At 42.1% G+C, this 17,863-nt stretch overlaps 1 protein-coding gene across 3 annotated transcripts in view; it reads right to left on the bottom strand.

Moving 5' to 3' along the window:
* Positions 1-17,863, bottom strand: part of tlk1 (tousled like kinase 1) — a 91,551-nt gene that overhangs the window by 17,846 nt on the left and 55,842 nt on the right. For all 3 annotated transcript variants that reach the window (XM_008118869.3, XM_016996677.2, XM_062964536.1), the window contains 3 exons: positions 16,717-16,809; positions 15,521-15,631; positions 14,141-14,277 (listed from right to left, as the gene is read on the bottom strand). In XM_008118869.3, coding sequence (XP_008117076.1) covers positions 14,141-14,277; positions 15,521-15,631; positions 16,717-16,809 — 341 coding nt within the window. The remainder of the gene's footprint in view (positions 1-14,140; positions 14,278-15,520; positions 15,632-16,716; positions 16,810-17,863) is intronic.

Below are 17,863 nucleotides of genomic sequence, written 5' to 3' on the forward strand. Positions count from 1 at the left end.
AACAAGACGCATATAAAAAACTGGCTGAAGATCAGATGTTAAATCTGAAGAAGGATTTTGCAGAGCAACTCAGTACAGTGAAGGAGGAAATCTCAAATGAGCTAGGAGAGATGAAAAAAGATATATTAAACAAGAGATGGGAACAGTAAAAAAGGATAAAATAAAGATAGAAAAATACAAGAAAAACTACAAACAAAAATGGAAAACTTGGAAGCAAAGAATCAAAAACTAGAGAACAAACAAGAACAGAAGGAGCATAGGGAATTGGAGTTCTAATTAAGATAGAGAAACATCCAGGAAGAGACTAGGGAAAACATAAGACAGACAATAACGAAAATTACTGTGGACCTGCAACAGACAACAGAGGAGGAAGGAGGATATAAATGTTGTAATAAAAAATAAATAAATAAGTTGACCAGAATATCAACAGAGTGTTTAGAATAATGACTAACTATGCTAGGAAAGCATACAGGGAGCCCCGGTGGCAAAGTGCGTTAAAGCACTGAGCTGCACACCGAAAGATCCCAGGTTCAAGCCCCGGGAGTGGCGTGAGCGGCCGCTGTTAGCTCCATCTCCTGCCAACCTAGCAGTTCGAAAACATGCCAATGTGAGTAGATCAATAGGTACCGCTCCGGCAGGAAGGTAACGGCACTCCATGCAGTCATGCCGGCCACATGACTTTGGAGGTGTCTACGGACAACGCCGGCTCTTCGGCTTAGAAATGGAGATGAGCACCACACCCCAGAGTCAGACATGACTGGACGTAATGTCAGGGGAAACCTTTACCTTTTCCTATGCTAGGAAACATAATGCAGTAAGAGACATTATTGTCCAATTTGGGAGGAAAAGATATAGAGACGAAATTTTGAAAACCAATAGCCAAAACCTTATATTCTATAAAGGAAAGGAAATAGCCATCCTAAAGGAGCATCCAACCTCTACAATAATGAAAAAATGAAAATACATGTTCCTGACCAAAGAATTAAAAATGCCAGATTAGATTCAGATGGGAAAGAACCCAAGGCCTGATGGTAACCTACAAAAAGGTGAAATCTTGGCTAACGACTGAAGAAAAAGCAAAGGAATTTTATAAGAAACAGAAAAGAGAGATGGATAAAACAGAACCACACAAAGGACAAAATGAAAAGAAGAGACCCAGGACCGAATCCCCAGAAAAAGAAGACATGGCCATAGGAATGGCTAAAACGAATCTGGATGTAGTAAAGACAAAGAGGATGACAATGAGAGAAATTATATGCTTATCAAATAATGTAAATGGGCTTAATTCACCGAATAAAATAAAGAGAATCTTCAATCAAATTTAAAAAGGTAATTATAATATAGTATTGTTGCAGGAAACACACATATCACAAAAACATGTAGCATAAGCTATTGGAAAAGAGTTTTATGCATCAGCAATAGAAAAGAAGTGTAGTAATTTATGGGAACCTGAGACTGTCAGCAGAATTGGCATTTAAGAATGAAGAAGGGAGAGTGATAGCAATCAAAATCTCAATAGAAAATAAAAAATCCTGATATGTAATATCTATGCAACGAATGGCCCCAAAACTGCTTTTGTGGAAAAACTAATATAATCAATCCTAAAGGAAGAATTCGATGAAATTATTGCAATGGGAGACTTCAACGGAGTAGTGGACCCTAAAATAGACAAAAGAACAGACTCAGAAAAATCTAAAGACAAAATAACAAGATATTGACTACTTTTACAAACCTACTTCAGAAGCTTCATCTAAAAGACGCTTGGAGGCTTCACCATGAAGGGGGAAAAGATTTGACTTCTTTTCAAATAGGCACCAAAGCTGGTCCAGAATTAACATGGTATGGACTACTAATACACTGATTACAAAGATTGGGAAAATAAAAATTCTGCCCAGAACACATTTGGACCACTGCCCCATAGAAGTCATTCTAAACCAATCTCACTGATATAGAAAATAGCGTTTAAACAAAAATTTATTGAAATCAAAACATGATACAAACAAGAATCAGGGAATTATAAAGGAATACTTCTGGATCAACGAAACACCGGAAACTTCAATCCAGACAGTTTGGGATGCCAGCAAAGCAATAATGTGGGGCCACTTCATACAGCAAAATGCATTAAGAATAAAAAAAATGAAACATAGAAAAAAAAATGAATGAAATTTGAAAAATAATCTTAAAGGCTTAAAAAGTAAACAAGCGTTAGAACTGCTACAGAAACAAAGAACCTTCTTAGAAGCCAAACAACTAGCAAAAAAGACCCCTAAAATACATTAGGCAATATCACTTTTAAAATGCCAACAAACCTGGAAAATGGCTAGCCAGAAAAATTGGGGGGAAAAGACAAGCCAAACATGCTACCAAAATATGCAAAGAAGACAAAATTTACACAACAGATCAGGATATCAACAACCAATTTAACAAATTTTACAGGAAACTTTACTTAAATGATCAGATTAGGAAAGTAGATATTTCACAGTATTTGGGTAAACAGAAACGACAAAAGATTCCGGATCATTACAGAGAAACGTTAAATAAAGAAATAATGGAAGAAGAAATTTTTTTAAAAGGTAAAGGTTTCCCCTGATGTTAAGTCCAGTCATGTCTGACTCTGGGGGTTGGTGCTCATTTCCATTTCTAAGCCGAAGAGACGGCGTTGTCCGTAGACACCTCCAAGGTCATGTGGCCGGCATGACTGCATGGAGCGCCGTTACCTTCCCGCCGGAGCGGGACCTATTGATCTACTCACATTGGCATGTTTTCGAACTGCTAGGTTGGCAGGAGCTGGAGGTAACAGCGGGTGCTCATGCCGCTCCTGGGATTTTAACCTGGGACCTTTCAGTCTCCAGCTCAGTGCTTTAACGCACTTCGCCACCATTATAAAGTTACAAGTTATAAAAAGGCAGACTCAACCAAAGCTCCAGGACCTGATGATTTTCAGCCATTTACTATAAGACATTCAAAGAGGAACTATCCCCAATTCTGAAGAAAGTAATGAATCAGGCAATGACAAATCAAAAAATCCCAGATACGTGGAAGAGAGCAAATACTATAATGATTCATAAAGAAAATTATAGTATTTGCTCTCTTCTCTTTTACATCCATGGGGTCTGTCTGTATGATTCATAAAGAAAATACAAACAGACCCCATGGATGTAAAAAATTACAGACCAATCTCCCGAGTGAATACTGATTAAAAATTATTTGCAAACATATTGGCAAATAGTGTCAGGATGTGTCTGTACCAGCTTACACTGAGCTGTTTCGTACACCCCATGCCATGAAGAGAGATTGGGAGGGAGGATGGCTAGGCTCTCTGATAAGGGCCATCTGGACTGGGGAGAAACTGGAAACTGTAGAAAGTTCTGTGAGAATGGAATGTAGCCGTTTGAATATAGATAGTGGGAAGGGGATGGGTCAGCTAGGTGATATATGCCACAATTGGTGAGCTGGTTAGAGTTTTCTTTCTATAGCCTGTGATAAAAAGGAAATAAAGCTGTATTCAAAGATTTGTCTTTGTGACCGTGCTTTTATTCCAAGATCTTCCAGGGTCTGACAGATAGATTTTAAAAATTCCTGAACGAATGGATAAAAGAAGACCTGCCCAGCTTCCTCCCTCAAAGGAACATGAAGGACAATGTTAGAACAATAATAGACTTAATTGAATATTACAGTAAGAACAACTAAAAAGAACGTGCCTTGATAGGTATTGATGCAGAAAATAACATGAAATGAGATTTCTTTCTGATGATAATAAAAAACTAGAATATGGGCTATCATTTCACCAATGCTATAAAAGCCATTTATGAATTCCAAGAAGCAGAAATTACAATAAATGGCCAAGAGTCCAAGAAATTTAAAATAAATAAAGGCAGGAGATAAGGGTGTCCCTTATCACCACTATTATTTATAATGTTTTTGGAGATCTTAATGAATGTAATAAGAAAAGATAAAAGCCTAATAGGAGCAAAGGTAAGAAAAGAAGAATATAAAATAAAAGCTTTTGCTGACAATTGGATTATTATTGCAGAGGACCTTCTAGAAAATATACAAAAATGGCTGGAAAAAATAGATGAATTTGGGAAACTTGCAGGACTCAGAATAAAAGGAAAAAGACAACGATAGTAACCAAGAATCTATCCAAGAAGAAACAAGATAAACTAAAGGAAACAACAGGCTTACAAATTACAAACAAAATCAAATATTTAGATATAAGTATTACAGCAAAAATGCCCAACTACTGCAAAATAACTACAAAATGATATGGAAAGAAATTTAAAAAATGGAAAATTGGAAATACAGTAGAGTCTCACTTATCCAAGCTAAACGGGCCGGCAGAAGCTTGGATAAGCGAATATCTTGGATAATAAGGAGAGGTTAAGGAAAAGCCTATTACACATCAAATCAGGTTATGATTTTACAAATTAAGCACCAAAACATCATGTTTTACAACAAATTTGACAGAAAAAGCAGTTCAATACGCAGTAATGTTGTAATTACTGCATTTACGAATTTAGCACCAAAATATCACAATATATTGAAAACATTGACTACAAAAATGGCTTGGATAATCCAGAGGCTTGGATAAGCGAGGCTTGGATAAGTGAGACTCTACTGTACTTTAATCTCTCTCTTACGGGTAGAATATCAGCTGTCAAGATGAATAGGTAAAAGGTTCGGGTTAGGGTGTTTATTATTATATACTGTACGTTGCTGCCCAGGTTTGCATTTTCTTTGTGGCTTTCTTTTCTTCCCCCCTTTCCCTCATACACCTTCTCCCTCTCTCTTTTCTTCCTTCCTTTGCTTTCCCTCATACATCTCACACCTCTTCTTCCTTTCCTTTCCCTTCTTTCCCCTATTCCTTTCTCTTCTATTCTTACAGATACTTCTCTCATACTTTTCCCTTTTTACTTTGTCTTCCGGCCTTTTCGTGGAAGTCACACTCTGAGCTTCAGAGGAAGACCCAGGCATGCACATCCCACATTCCAAAATATAAATCTTCATTAACGTGCTTACTTCCTTATGGGGTGGATGTCCTGACTGTAGCCTTCAGGATTGTGTTTCTGCCTCATGGTGCAGATATCATTTTGTCTACTAGTAGCTAATCCTTTCTCTCTAAATACTATCTTTGTGTGGTTGCATCTTAGCACTCTATACATACATACCTATAGGCCATTTGCTTTTTAAAACTTGGGGGACCCTCACCCCAAAACAGTGGGAGAAGGCACCGAGGTTATAACCAGACCTTTTATTTGTGACAGCATTGTGCAGAAATGCACTAAATCAGTGGGACCACCAATACCAAACACAGCATTGGCCAAGATCATATCAGCCGCCCAAATCCCTGAGGAATATGAGCGATTTATCAAAATAGTAAAAACCTGCTCACAGGCTTCTATACCGAAAGGCTGCAGAACACACTACCTTCCAGGCATTACTCCTGATACAGCTGCCTTGCTGGAAGACTACTACTGGCTCCACAATGAAGACTCATTTAGTGAGCAAACTCTCCAGACAGCGCAGAGCATTCTGTCCTCCATCTCTGAAGCCAAGAAAGAACAGTGTATGAAGCTGATAACAGAAGACGACATGGGCAGGAGCAGTCAGAAGGCATGGAGGCTGTTAAGAGGGCTGAGCAATGATCCCTCACAAATTAACATCCATGCTAACATAAAGGCAGATCAGATAGCGCATCAACTTCTGAAAAATGGGAAAGAATGGTTGCTTACCTGTAACCATCTTTCTTTGAGTGGTCATCTTTGAAATTAGTACATGTGATAGTTGATGCACCTGTGCAACAATCATTGAAAACCTCTGGAAAGCTTTAGGCTTGTGGCTGTGGCCCTGCCCACCCTACACAGGAAGCAATATAGGTAGCCAGAGGGGCTGCATCATTAGTTCCCTGCCACCGTCCTGAGGCTCGAGGACTTAGCATGTATATCGGGGAGGATGAGCGGGATGTGCTACTTTAAAAGATGACCACTCGAAGAAACATGGTTACAGGTAAGTAACCATTCTTTCTCCTTCGTGGTCTCTGATGAAACCAGCACATGTGATAGAATAATAAGCCACAAACCTTGGATGGTGGGCATCATGCCAGTGCCGAGAAAAGTACTGCCCTGCCAAAGGCAGCGTGCCTCCTCGACTGGTTGTTCATCTTGCAGTGTGTGGCGAACGTCAGTGGGGTAGCCCAAATTACCGCCCAGCAGATATCTTGTAAAGGGACTCTGCAGAGGTATGCTGCTGAAGTGGCAATAGCTCTTATAGAGTGGCCTCAAAGGTGGGGAGGTGGATCTCTGCCTGCCATCTGATAGGCCAACTTAATTGTCGAAACTACCCATGTTGAGAGGCATTGAGGGGAGCCAGGCAAGCTCTCAGCATCATTTCAATACTTCAGGAAAAGTCTGGGAGATTTTTCTAAACTCCTTTGTGCTGTGCAAGTAGAAGTTCAATGCCTACGGACATCAAGAAGATGTAACACCCGTTCCATATTCGTTGATGGGTCTTGAAAAAAAGCAGGAAGAACTATATCCTGTTCCATATGGAAAGGAAGCCACAACTTTCGGGAGGAAGGCAATGTCCATTCTAAGGACAACTTTATCCCAATGAAAGCAAAGGTAAGGTTCATCAGCATGCAATGTGCACAGTTCGCTGGGTCTTCGTGCTGGCGTGACTGCATCCTAAAAGCAGACGTTCCATGAAAGGTAGGAAAGGTCCACAATGGCCAAGTGCTCGAATGGTAAAAAGCAGTTTCGTAAGTGCTGAGAGCATGGGATCAAGCCATGACGGAGGTGGGGGGGGGGGGGGGAGACGCACTGGTGGTCGTAGGTTCCTGTATCCTCTGAGGAAGAGTTCTACAAAAGGTTCCTGGAACAAGAGGTACTGCCTTTCCTGCAACGGTAAGCAGAAAGTGCAGCCAGGTAACATTTCAGTGACGAAAGCACTAAGCCGTCTTCTACTAGTGCCACAAGGAAATCAAAGGGAAGTAGGGGCTTGCAGAGGATCAATTCCTTGTTGGCGAGCAAACTGAGTGAAACGGTTCCATTTCGCCACATAGGAATGCTGTGTGGATGGATGATATGCAGTGTCTATAATATCTGCTACTGAGCGGAAAGTGGCGGCACCAGACTTGCCATGCCATGAGGTGAAGGAGGTTGAGGTCTGGGTGGCATATGCAGCCGTCCTGGATTGTGAGCAAGTCCGGCAGGTTGCCTAGAGGGAGACATTCCCCGGCAGCCATTGAGCTGAGGAAGGTGAACCATGGCTGTTGGGGACACTTTGGTGTTATTACAATAGCATTGACATTGTTGGCATCCATCTTGGCAATCACTCTGTTGAGAAGAGGGATCAGCGAGAAGATAGACAGGGGAGGTCTATTCCTGAATTTCCATAAGTTCTAGGGCGTTGATATGAAGGTTTGTGCCTGCTGTCGACCAGAGGCCATGGGCTATCTGAGAGCTGGAGTGGGCTCCCCATCCCCGTAGGGAGGCATCGATAGTGATGACTGTCGAGGGCCCTGGAGGGCAGAACAGCATGCCCACACAGATGTTATGTTGCAGCGTCCACTACAGTGAACGTTGCACCGCAGGTGGAACAACTAGCATCTGTCTCTGGCTGTGTCAAAGAGGGTCAAAGACCCGAAGAAACCATGCTTGAAGCAGGCAGAAGTGCAGCCAAGCAAACGAGGTGACGGCTGTCGCTGAAGTCATGTGTCAAGAGTGTGGAATGAACGTGCTTGGCCTCCGCCGAAGGTGACTGGATGATTCATTGAACTGCAGATCAAAGATTGCGGAAGCGGTCCTCGGGCAGATACGCCCTGCGATCGAGAGAGTTGATTTGGGCACTATAAATCGTATATCTTGGGTCCAAATGGGATTTCTGGAGGTTGACGACAAGACTGAGACTCTGCAAGAGGGAGAGGGTGAATTGGATATGATTCAAAAGTTGTGAGCAGGAATTCCAGACCAGTAACCAGTCATCGATATAAGGGAACACTGTGATATCCTGGAGACGTAAGTGATCTGCCACCACAGCAATGCAGCAATGCATTCAGTAAAAATGTGAAGCACCATGGATATTCCCAAGGGAAGGACCCTGAGAAAGAAGACCTTGTGGCCTATCTTGAAGGACAAGTACTTGTGGTGGTGTGAGGCAAATGGCTATGTGAAAACAGGCGTCCTTCAAGTCTATTATAGCGAACCAAGCCTGTAGCGGAATGAGAGGAAGAATGGTCTGAAGTGTGGCCAGGAGGAACTTTCATGCCCGAATGTAACGGTTCATCCCTCAGAGATCCAAGATTGGTCTCTGGCCTCCATTCTTTTTGGGGACCAAAACTAAGTAGAAAAAAAGGCTGAAGAAAACATAGATGGGCCGAGTGGTATGATGGCCTTCTTTTGTAAGAGGGAGGAAATCTCATCCCACAAGACAGAAGAGGAAGGCGTTGTTCTGACAATGGTAGGCTTTTGAACCCAATGGAGTAGCCATTATGAACAATGTCAAGCACCCATTTGTCAGTGGTGATGCCACAACATGCTGTGTAAAACCCAGCTAGCCTTGTGCTAAACCGAATAGATGGAGTGTTGTGCTGAGAAAGTAAGCGCGAAGAAACCAGGTGAGTGCTGTGTGATCCACGATCAGGCAAGCTGTCGCCATGCGAAGGCAAAGAGGACACCGGTGTAGAAGAGAGGAGGGTAGTGTCGCTAAAGGCAATGTTTTGACTTGTTCTGAGTTTTCCCTCTACCCTGCTGATGCATAGAAGTCTGCATCTGCTGCTTTGGCGAGCATGTTGGTCTGGCTTGGGATGAAGCATGTGAAGAAGGGAAATATGGTCTCAGACTGTAGGAAGAGGACTGTTGGCCTCTTGATCTTGAACGGTAGGATTATGGGAAGCCGAACTTGCTTGCCACTTGTCTCACCTCTTGCGTATCTGTAAAGTGAGTGTTTGTTTCATCATCATGTGCCGGGAGATCCTCCGCCAACAACTTGCCCTCTTCTGAAAGGGTTGAGGTGCGTAGCCAAGCATGTCTATGGAGAAAAGTAGACAATCAGAACAACTTCCTTACATTGTCGGCGAGATGCTGAGCCATATCCTTCTGGGCTCATGTCAACAGCAAAGCTTCCCAGTAATAGGCCCTAGTCATACCTTAGTCAGGTGGTAACAGGTCCAAGTATGATGCAATTTTTTCCCACAGGAAAATGTTGTAGGAGGCCATATATGTCCCATAGTGTGCCATACAGGTTGTCAGACTTGAATTAACATGAGCCTTTCCCCCCACTGCCTCCAGTTTATTCCCCTCCTTGTCGGATGGGGTAGGTTGGGATCTAGTAGACCTTCTGTATTTAGCCACATCAACCACTACTGAATTTGGCTTGGGAGGATGAGCAACCCAAGTGGCCAAGGTAAGATCAATATGATATCTCTCATCCCATCTCCTTGACACAGCTGGAACTAGTGATGGGGCTTGATCATGATTCTTTGTTAACTGGAGCAGGTATGGCAAAGGGGGCAAGGCTGCAGAAGTTACTGCTTGCTGCACCTGTTGGTCAGGTGGATACATTGGATCTTCGACTGGTTGTTGGCTCTTTTTTGTGAATAAACTTAATGCCTTAGCCATGCAAACTATTAAGGCAGAAAACACTGAAGCATCCTCCAGGGTTGCTGTTGACGAGGCCTCAGCAGGCTCAGAGTCCCTGGGGCCATTCACAGAAGACCCCGACTCAGATGGAGTGGCCTGCTCTTCCTGATGTTGCAATGATGACAGGGTTGGTGGGGGTGCAAGTCGCTGTGGCGAAAGCACCGGTGGAGGTGGAGTGGTCTCAGGAACAGCCCGAGACCATGACCCATGTGCTGGCATGAAGTGGTAGGTCCTCCCTCCAGGAGAGTAATGCACATAGTCAGAAGAATAAGCATGAGGATTATGACCTGATGGTGCTCTGCTTGGAGAACAGCTTCTATACTGATGATGTCTGCCAGGAGATCCATAAGAGTAACCTCCAGGACTGCGGCCGTGGGAGGAATAAGAACGCTGGCCTGGTGAGTGGCTCCGTGATTGCCAAGAGAGAGAGAATGCAAAGAGAGAGACTGTGTTCCTCGCAACTCCCGTGGCGAGTGATGCTCCATCAGGAAAAGCGACCGCATGGGACTTAGGAGCCGGTTAACCCGGCTTGGCCCTGCCACTCCTGGTGTGCCTGGCAAGGCCAAAGACTGCTCCAAGGGCGGGGCGGGGGGGGGGGCTCTTCTGGTGGTGCCAGAAGTCCCGAGGAGGCCTGCGCCATCTCGGGCAGGAGAGGAGGCTGGAGCAGCACCTGCGAAGATGGTGGCGCAACAAAGGGAGGCGCGATGGCGAGGAGGGCAAGGTAGTCTTCACGCCACAGGTTTCCATTTCTTTTCTCCTCCTTTTTTGCCCGGAGATAGAGAGCGGACGGTGTCTGTGCTGCTGCGCTTTTGCCCCGCTTGTTTCTGAGCTTCCCCAAAGCCCTGCAAGTGTGCCGGAGGCTCAGAAGTCACCCGTCGCTGTAGTGTTTTCTCTGGCAAGAGGGTCTTCTCATAGAAAAGGGCTTTAAGACGGCGCTCAGGGTTCTTTCATGTGTGTGGGGTAAATGCCTTACAAGAAGGGCATATCTGCACGGAGTGTGTTTTCCCCAAACAGAGGAGACACTTTGTGTGTTCACCTGCTTCGGGGAGATTCCCCCCACAAGAAATACATTTTTAAAAAGTTACTGAAGACATTATACTGACCGGGATTAAGAGAAAGAGTTGTCCTTAAGCAGTTCAAGTCAGGGAAAGGAGAAAGTTGCAAGATCTGTGAGACAGTCCAAGTTGTACTGAAGGATTTTTTTAAAAGAGAGGTTTCTTAATATGCTGCAAAGGTGGCTGGAAAAGGGGAACTAAGGCTGCAGCCCCTCTGGCTACCTATATTGCTTCCTGTGTAGGGTGGGCAGGGCCACAGCCACAAGCCTAAAGCTTTCCAGAGGTTTCCAATGATTGCTGCATAGGTGCATCAACTATCACATGTGTGGATTTCATCAGAGACCACGAAGGAGAAGTCCAACTTTTCCACCAAAGTAGGAAGCAAACCAACAGAGCAACCAGATGAGAACCATCTTCATGAACCTTTTACATCTACTGAATTGGACATGGGCATCAATAATTGTAAAAATGGCAAAGTAGCTAGCCTGGACGATCTACAGATGGAACAAATTATGAACTCTGCCCCAAAAGCAAGGTGCTGGCTGCTGAAGTTGATGAACAACTGCATTGCATCCTGTCAGATTCCCAAAATCTGGAGGAAAGTAGGAGTCATAGCCATCTTGAAACCATGCAAAGACCATAATGACCCAAAAAGCTATAGACCAATCTACTTATTGTGCCATATTTATAAAGTTCTGGAGAGACTTATTTTGCATAGAATTATGGAAAAAATAGACCCATGTAGCATCACACATCAAGCTGGCTTCAGGAAAGGCAAAAGCGGCACATCACAAGTGTTGAACCTGATTCAGCACATAGAAGATGGGTTTGAAAAGCAGCAGATTACTGGAGCTGTCTTCATAGACCAGTCAGCAGTTTATGACACTGTAAACCATTACCTTTACCTGAGAAAAACGTATATCACAAAGGACTGCCACCTCACCTGCTTCATACCCTGTTTCCCCAAAAATAAGACAGTGTCTTATATTAATTTTTGCTCCCAAAGTTGTGCTAGGTCTTATTTTCAGGGGAATGACTTATTTTTCCATGAAGAAGTATTCACATTTATTGCTGAACAAAAAAATTGAACATTTATTATATACTGTACAGTAGTTGTCATCACAAACCAGCATAACCAGACAAACTGTGAATCCTATCAAGAATTTCTTGTTACTACCATTATTTCCATGCTAAGGTACGTACATTTACCAATCCTGCTTGCTCTGGTGTTCTGTTCAGTGGGCATGCTTCCAAACAAAAACTTTCCTAGGACTTACTTTCAGGGAAGGCCTTATATTTAGCAATTTAGTAAAACCTCTACTAAGTCTTATTTTCAGGGGATGTCTTATTTTTGGGGAAACAGGGTAGGAAATCTGCTACAAAACAGGAGCTTTTTTGTTGAATTCCAGGGTCAGAAAAGAAGATGGCGAAAACAGAAGAACAGCCTGCCTCAGCGCAGCATGTTTGCTCCATCAATGTTTAACATTTACACAAATGACCAGCCACTGCCCGAAGGGACAGAGTGTTTCATCTATGCTGACAATCATGCCATCACCCCTCAAGCAGGGAGCTTTGAAATGGTTGAACACAAGCTCTTTGAAGCTTTAGGTGTTTTTACTGCCTATTACAGGGAAAACCAGATGATCCCTAATCCATCTAAAATGCAGACATATGCTTTTCACAGAGAAGCATCTCGAGCTTTGAAGATTACCTGGGAAGGAATCCCACTGGAGCATTGTAGCACACCAAAATACTTGGGATTTACCCTGGACCATGCTCTGACTTACAAGAAGCACTGCTTGACTATCAAGCAAAAAAGTGGGAGCTAAAAATAACATTGTACGAAAGCTGACTGGGACAACCTGGGGATCACAACCAGACACAGTGAAGACATCTGCCCTTGCGCTTTACTACTCTGCTGCTGAAAATGCATGCCCAGTGTGGAATACATCTCACCACATTAAAACAGCGGATGGAGCCCCTGATGGCGTAGTGGGTTAAAGCCTTGTGACTTGAAGGTTGGGTTGCTGACCTGAAGGCTGCCAAGTTTGAATCCAACCTGGGGAGAGAGCAGATGAGCTCCCTCTATCAGCTCCAGCTCCATGCAGGGACAGGAGAGAAGCCTCCCACAAGGATGGTAAAAAGAACATTAAAAAAAATCCTGTCGTCTCCTGGGCAACATCCTTGCAGATGGCCAATTCTCTCACACCAGAAGCGACTTGCAGTTTCTCAAGTCGCTCCTGACACACACACACACACACACACACACACACACAAACCACAGTGGATGTGGCTCTTAATGAGACATGCCTCATTATCAAAGGATGTCTACGCCCCACACCACTGGAGAAATTATACTGTTTAGCAGGCACTGCACAACCTGACATCCGCCAGGAAGTAGCAGCCAGCAATGAAAGGACCAAGGCATTGACATCTCTGGCCCATCCTGTTTGGATATCAGCCAGCACGCCAATGCCTTAAATCAAGAAATAGTTTTCTTCTGAGGCCTGATGAGAGACTTTCTCCTAGGCACACAGAAGACTGGCGACTGGGAAGACACTGAAAATACTACGTTCTGGCACCATGAGATGCAGAGTTAATCTTAAGAAATGGGGCTACAAAGTGGAGTCCAGGACATGCGAGTGTGAAGAAGAACAAACCACATACCACCTACTATAATGCAGTCTGAGCCCTACCACATGCATAATGGAGGACCTTCTTATAGCAACAGCAGAGGCACTCCAAGTGGCCAGCTACTGGTCAAAGGACACTTAGTATAATGCCAAGTTTTTATAACTTTGTGTTTTCAAACACATTACAAATTGTACTCTCGGTTCGCTTCTGACACAATAAATAAATGTTCCTCCTAAATTATCTGCTCCTCTATATCATCCCCCTTCTGAGCAATCTTTACTCAAGTATTTTTTTTGAGCTTGCTCTTTTACTGGCAACAAGTACAGACTCCACGCTCTACCACACAGATATTCACTTGTTTAGTATACCAAAAACTTCCAGTAAAATCAACTAAGTTCTTGTTATCTTGTTTGATTGCAAATTACATTGATGCAGAAATACGTTTTTTTTTATCACCGATACCCTCCTACATCATGTGACCAGAAGTCAACCCACCAGTTATGGGTTGGTTGCAAACTCATTAGTTTAGGTTTACAATTTTCTATGTACATAGTACTCATTTAATACATTTTAATTTGTTTTTAAGGTTCACAGGAAATTATAATGAGATATTTGCTTTTTTCAAAGGTACCAAGATGCAGAGAATTCAGTTTTCTGTAGACTAATAAAAGTTCTCTATTGTATTCAAAAAAGGGAATATAATGTGATACAGTATATTTAAAAGTAAACCTCAAAGTATTTTAAACAATACAAAACATCCACTCAAGGGAACTAGTAATTACTAAACAGTTTAAAAACACAATATTGACTAACTTCACAAGATTTTGAAATGCAAAACCATCTGTCCACTGTTCAGTAAATGAAGCACCATGTCGAACTGTTGTAAAATGCCCAAGGCGTAATCTGTCTTGCATACTCTTCTCTCTGCTTGCCAGCTTCTCTTGCGTGCTCTAAGAAAACCAAAATATTACCAGTTACTTTCTGAGTCATTCCCAGCAATGGATATTTCATTTAAAAAATACAAGATAGTTACTAAATAGTCTATCTCAAGACTTCTGTTTTGCAAAGTCGCTGCATTTTCTTATAATTGGAAACAGAATTTCCAAGCTATTATGTCTGCTTCCCTGGTCTCAGAGCATGCATTTCACAGGCTTCTGAAAGTTGAGAGACAAGTATCTTGTCTAAAATCTGAGCACAGAGGAGGGGAGGTTAAATTCAAAACAGCAAATAACACTTTTCTCTCTGTGTAGGATCCAAGATAGATTACATACAGCTTTCTGCTCAAACAGAGCATCTATTTCACAGCAGCAAGCCATCACTTCCTACTCAGCTAGTCTCCCTTCTACCAGTTTGGAATTTGATGGTAAGATCAACAGCTGCACTGAGCCAATTTTTGTGTTTAAATGTCGTACAATCAATGGCACCCCTAAGGCCTTTAAATGTTACGCAGGGCTTGGAAGAAGCCAGGGTGATGTTGTGCTTTGAATAATGGATTACAACTCTAGAGACCAAGGTTCAAATTCCCATTCAACCATGGAAAACCCTGGGTGACTTGGGCAAGTCATCTTTCCTCAGCCTTAGAAGATAGCAAAGGCAAAAATCCACCTGAACAAACATAAAAACTTTAGGGTCACCATAAATCAGAAACAATTTGGAGGCACACAACAATAGTCTTGGAAGAATTCCCAGTGGCCAGGTTGGTTAGGGCAGTGGTTCTGGAGGGAGGATCCCCAGGTGTTTTGGCCTACAACTCCCAGAAATCCCAGCCAGTTTACCAGCTGTTATGATTTCTATGAGTTGAAGGCCAAAACATCTGGGGATCCACAGGTTGAGAACCACTGGGTTAGGGGATTGTGGGAGCTCCAATCACAAATGTAATGTTACCACTCTAGCACGTATTTTTTTTGGCTAGGCACTTCGTCCCATATAGGAACAGGACAAATCCTAAGATTTTGCCCCACCTGGTATATAATAATACCTTCTCTTTTGGTCTGAGCCACTGCAAATCAATTTTTCTTCTGTAGTCAAAGCTCCTCCTTCCAGTCTCTTATCCACCTTGTTATTCATTATGGATCTTGACTAGAATTGTATAAATTACTTTTCGTACAACTTCTACTGAACATAAAGTATCAAGGTAACTACATGTTCTTTCTTTTTGAGCTTAGACTTTTAAAATAAAAAATATTAACTTACTTTTTCAATTAAAAGCTTCTTGCTCATTGAAATGCATTTGTTTAATCTTTCTTTGTATTTTTCAAGTAATTTTTGTTGTTCATCAATTTGCCGTCGCAGATCGCAATTAGCCTAAGTAGTAAAAGAAATTATATTTATTATGGATGATTTCAAATCATATGCAAAAACTGAAATTTACTCTTAAAATCTCAGAAAAGAGGAATTTCCAGGATAGGTTGCATAACCTTAGCTGAAATAATTATGATATTTTTTATTTCCTTGCATTCCGCCATGGACGTAAATATTATGCAAAGGGGGCTTCACCCACCCACAAGCCTGTCCCCTCATAGCTACGAAGGGGTGGGATGGCGAGTTCATCCCACGCAGCTGTACCCTTAAAAGAGACCATTACATGGTGAAAAAAAGCTCCTCAAAGGCATAATAGTAGCCACTGCATAAAATACGATATTTGTATAAATGTAGATAGTGAGATATTTTGCAGATGGGAACTTCGTCTAAATACAAAATTAATTTATGGTTCACACATACAACGGAATTTTACATAATATTTTTAAAAAATGTTTTTCATCTGTGTACATTGAACCATGAGAAAGCAAAGGTGTCTCTTAGCCACTTATGTGTACAATTTTGGTTTATGAAAGATTTTGGAATTCCAGATAAGAAACTCTCAACTAATATAAGTTAAAAAAAAAATCTGACTCTCATGAAAGGGAAGATCAAGAAATAATTGTAAATACAGTAGAGTCTCGCTTATCCAACGTAAACGGGCCGGCAGAATGTTGGATAAGCAAATATGTTGGATAATAAGGAGAGATTAAGGAAAAGCCTATTAAACATCAAATTAGGTTATGATTTTACAAATCAAGCACCAAAACATCATGTTATACAACAAATTTGACAGAAAAAGTAGTTCAATACGCAGTAATGCTATGTAGTAATTACTGTATTTACGAATTTAGCACCAAAATATCACGTTGTATTGAACACATTGACTACAAAAATGCGTTGGATAATCCAGAACCTTGGATAAGCGAGTGTTGGATAAGTGAGATTCTACTGTACAACACATTATATTTTGTATTTGTTTGGGACTACAGCCAAACACATTTAAGTCACTTGTCATTTTAAAACAGTATATATTTTCTTGTTAACAGGTATTCCAATATTTCTCTGAATCATACCATGGTCACACTCACCCTGAGCAAATCATCTATACGACCTTCTTTCTTTTCCAGGTCTTGATTTTTATTACTTTCAAGTGCAGTTAATTTCAACATTGTCAGATCTGTCTATATAAAAATAGGAGAGAAGAAGGATCATGTGAACATTCAGCAGATTAACAATAATAATAACTTTATTTTTATACCCCGCCTCCATCTCCCTGAAGGGACTCGGGGTCGCTTACTTGGGGCCAAGCCCGAACAACACAATGTCATACATTAAAATGCATAGCAACAATATAAGAAAAAGCAAAACAACATTATAATGATATATAAAAAGGCATCAAACCAGCAACCAAAACAAATTCACTTTATCATCACGGGGTGGGTGTATTAGTGTAACAATAATTTAAAGGACATTGAGTAAAGTGCATAGGTCATATTTAAGCAGTAAGGATAAGAGCAATAGTAAAGTGTGAGGACAGATTTGTGGTCCTACATGGGGTTAGCTATTTAGAAGATTGTCTACTCAAAAATGCAATGGAACATCCATGTCTTTAACTCTTTGCGGAAAGTGGTCAGGAAGTGTGCTAGCCTAATCTCCCTGGGGAGGGAGTTCCAGAGCCAGGGGGCCATGACTGAGAAGGCTCTCTCTCTCGTCCCCACCAGTTGTACCTGAGACGGAGGTGGAAGCAAGAGGAGGGTTTCCCCAGATGATCTTAAAGATCGCGCAGGTTCATAGGGGAAGATGCAGTCACAAAGATAGGCAGGTGCCGAACCATTTAGAGCTTTATAGATAATGACCTGTACTTTGAATTGGGACCGGAAACTTATCGGCAGCCAGTGGAGCTGTTTAAACAGGGGGGGTTGACTGCTTCCTGTAAGTTGCTCCGGTTAACAACCTAGCCACTGACCTTTGCACCAACTGCAGTTTCTGGACCGTCTTCAGGGGCAAGAAAAGATTTGAGCAAGTCTGCCTCCCTTCCCCTTGGGATTAAGAATCTTTTATGTTAAAACATAAGAATGAGGGGGAAACAATCAACCCCCTGAGCTCTTTCATTACTTAGTTTTCAAAACTGTCTGAATAGTCTGGATTAAATCAAAGTACAATAACAGCAAAACTAGCTAATGACACATTATTGATTTGTCTTGGCCAGAAAGATGTGAAGGCTTAAAAAAATGT

Source organism: Anolis carolinensis, chromosome 1, assembly GCF_035594765.1.
Source record: "Anolis carolinensis isolate JA03-04 chromosome 1, rAnoCar3.1.pri, whole genome shotgun sequence".
Classification (NCBI taxonomy): Eukaryota; Metazoa; Chordata; class Lepidosauria; order Squamata; family Dactyloidae; genus Anolis; species Anolis carolinensis.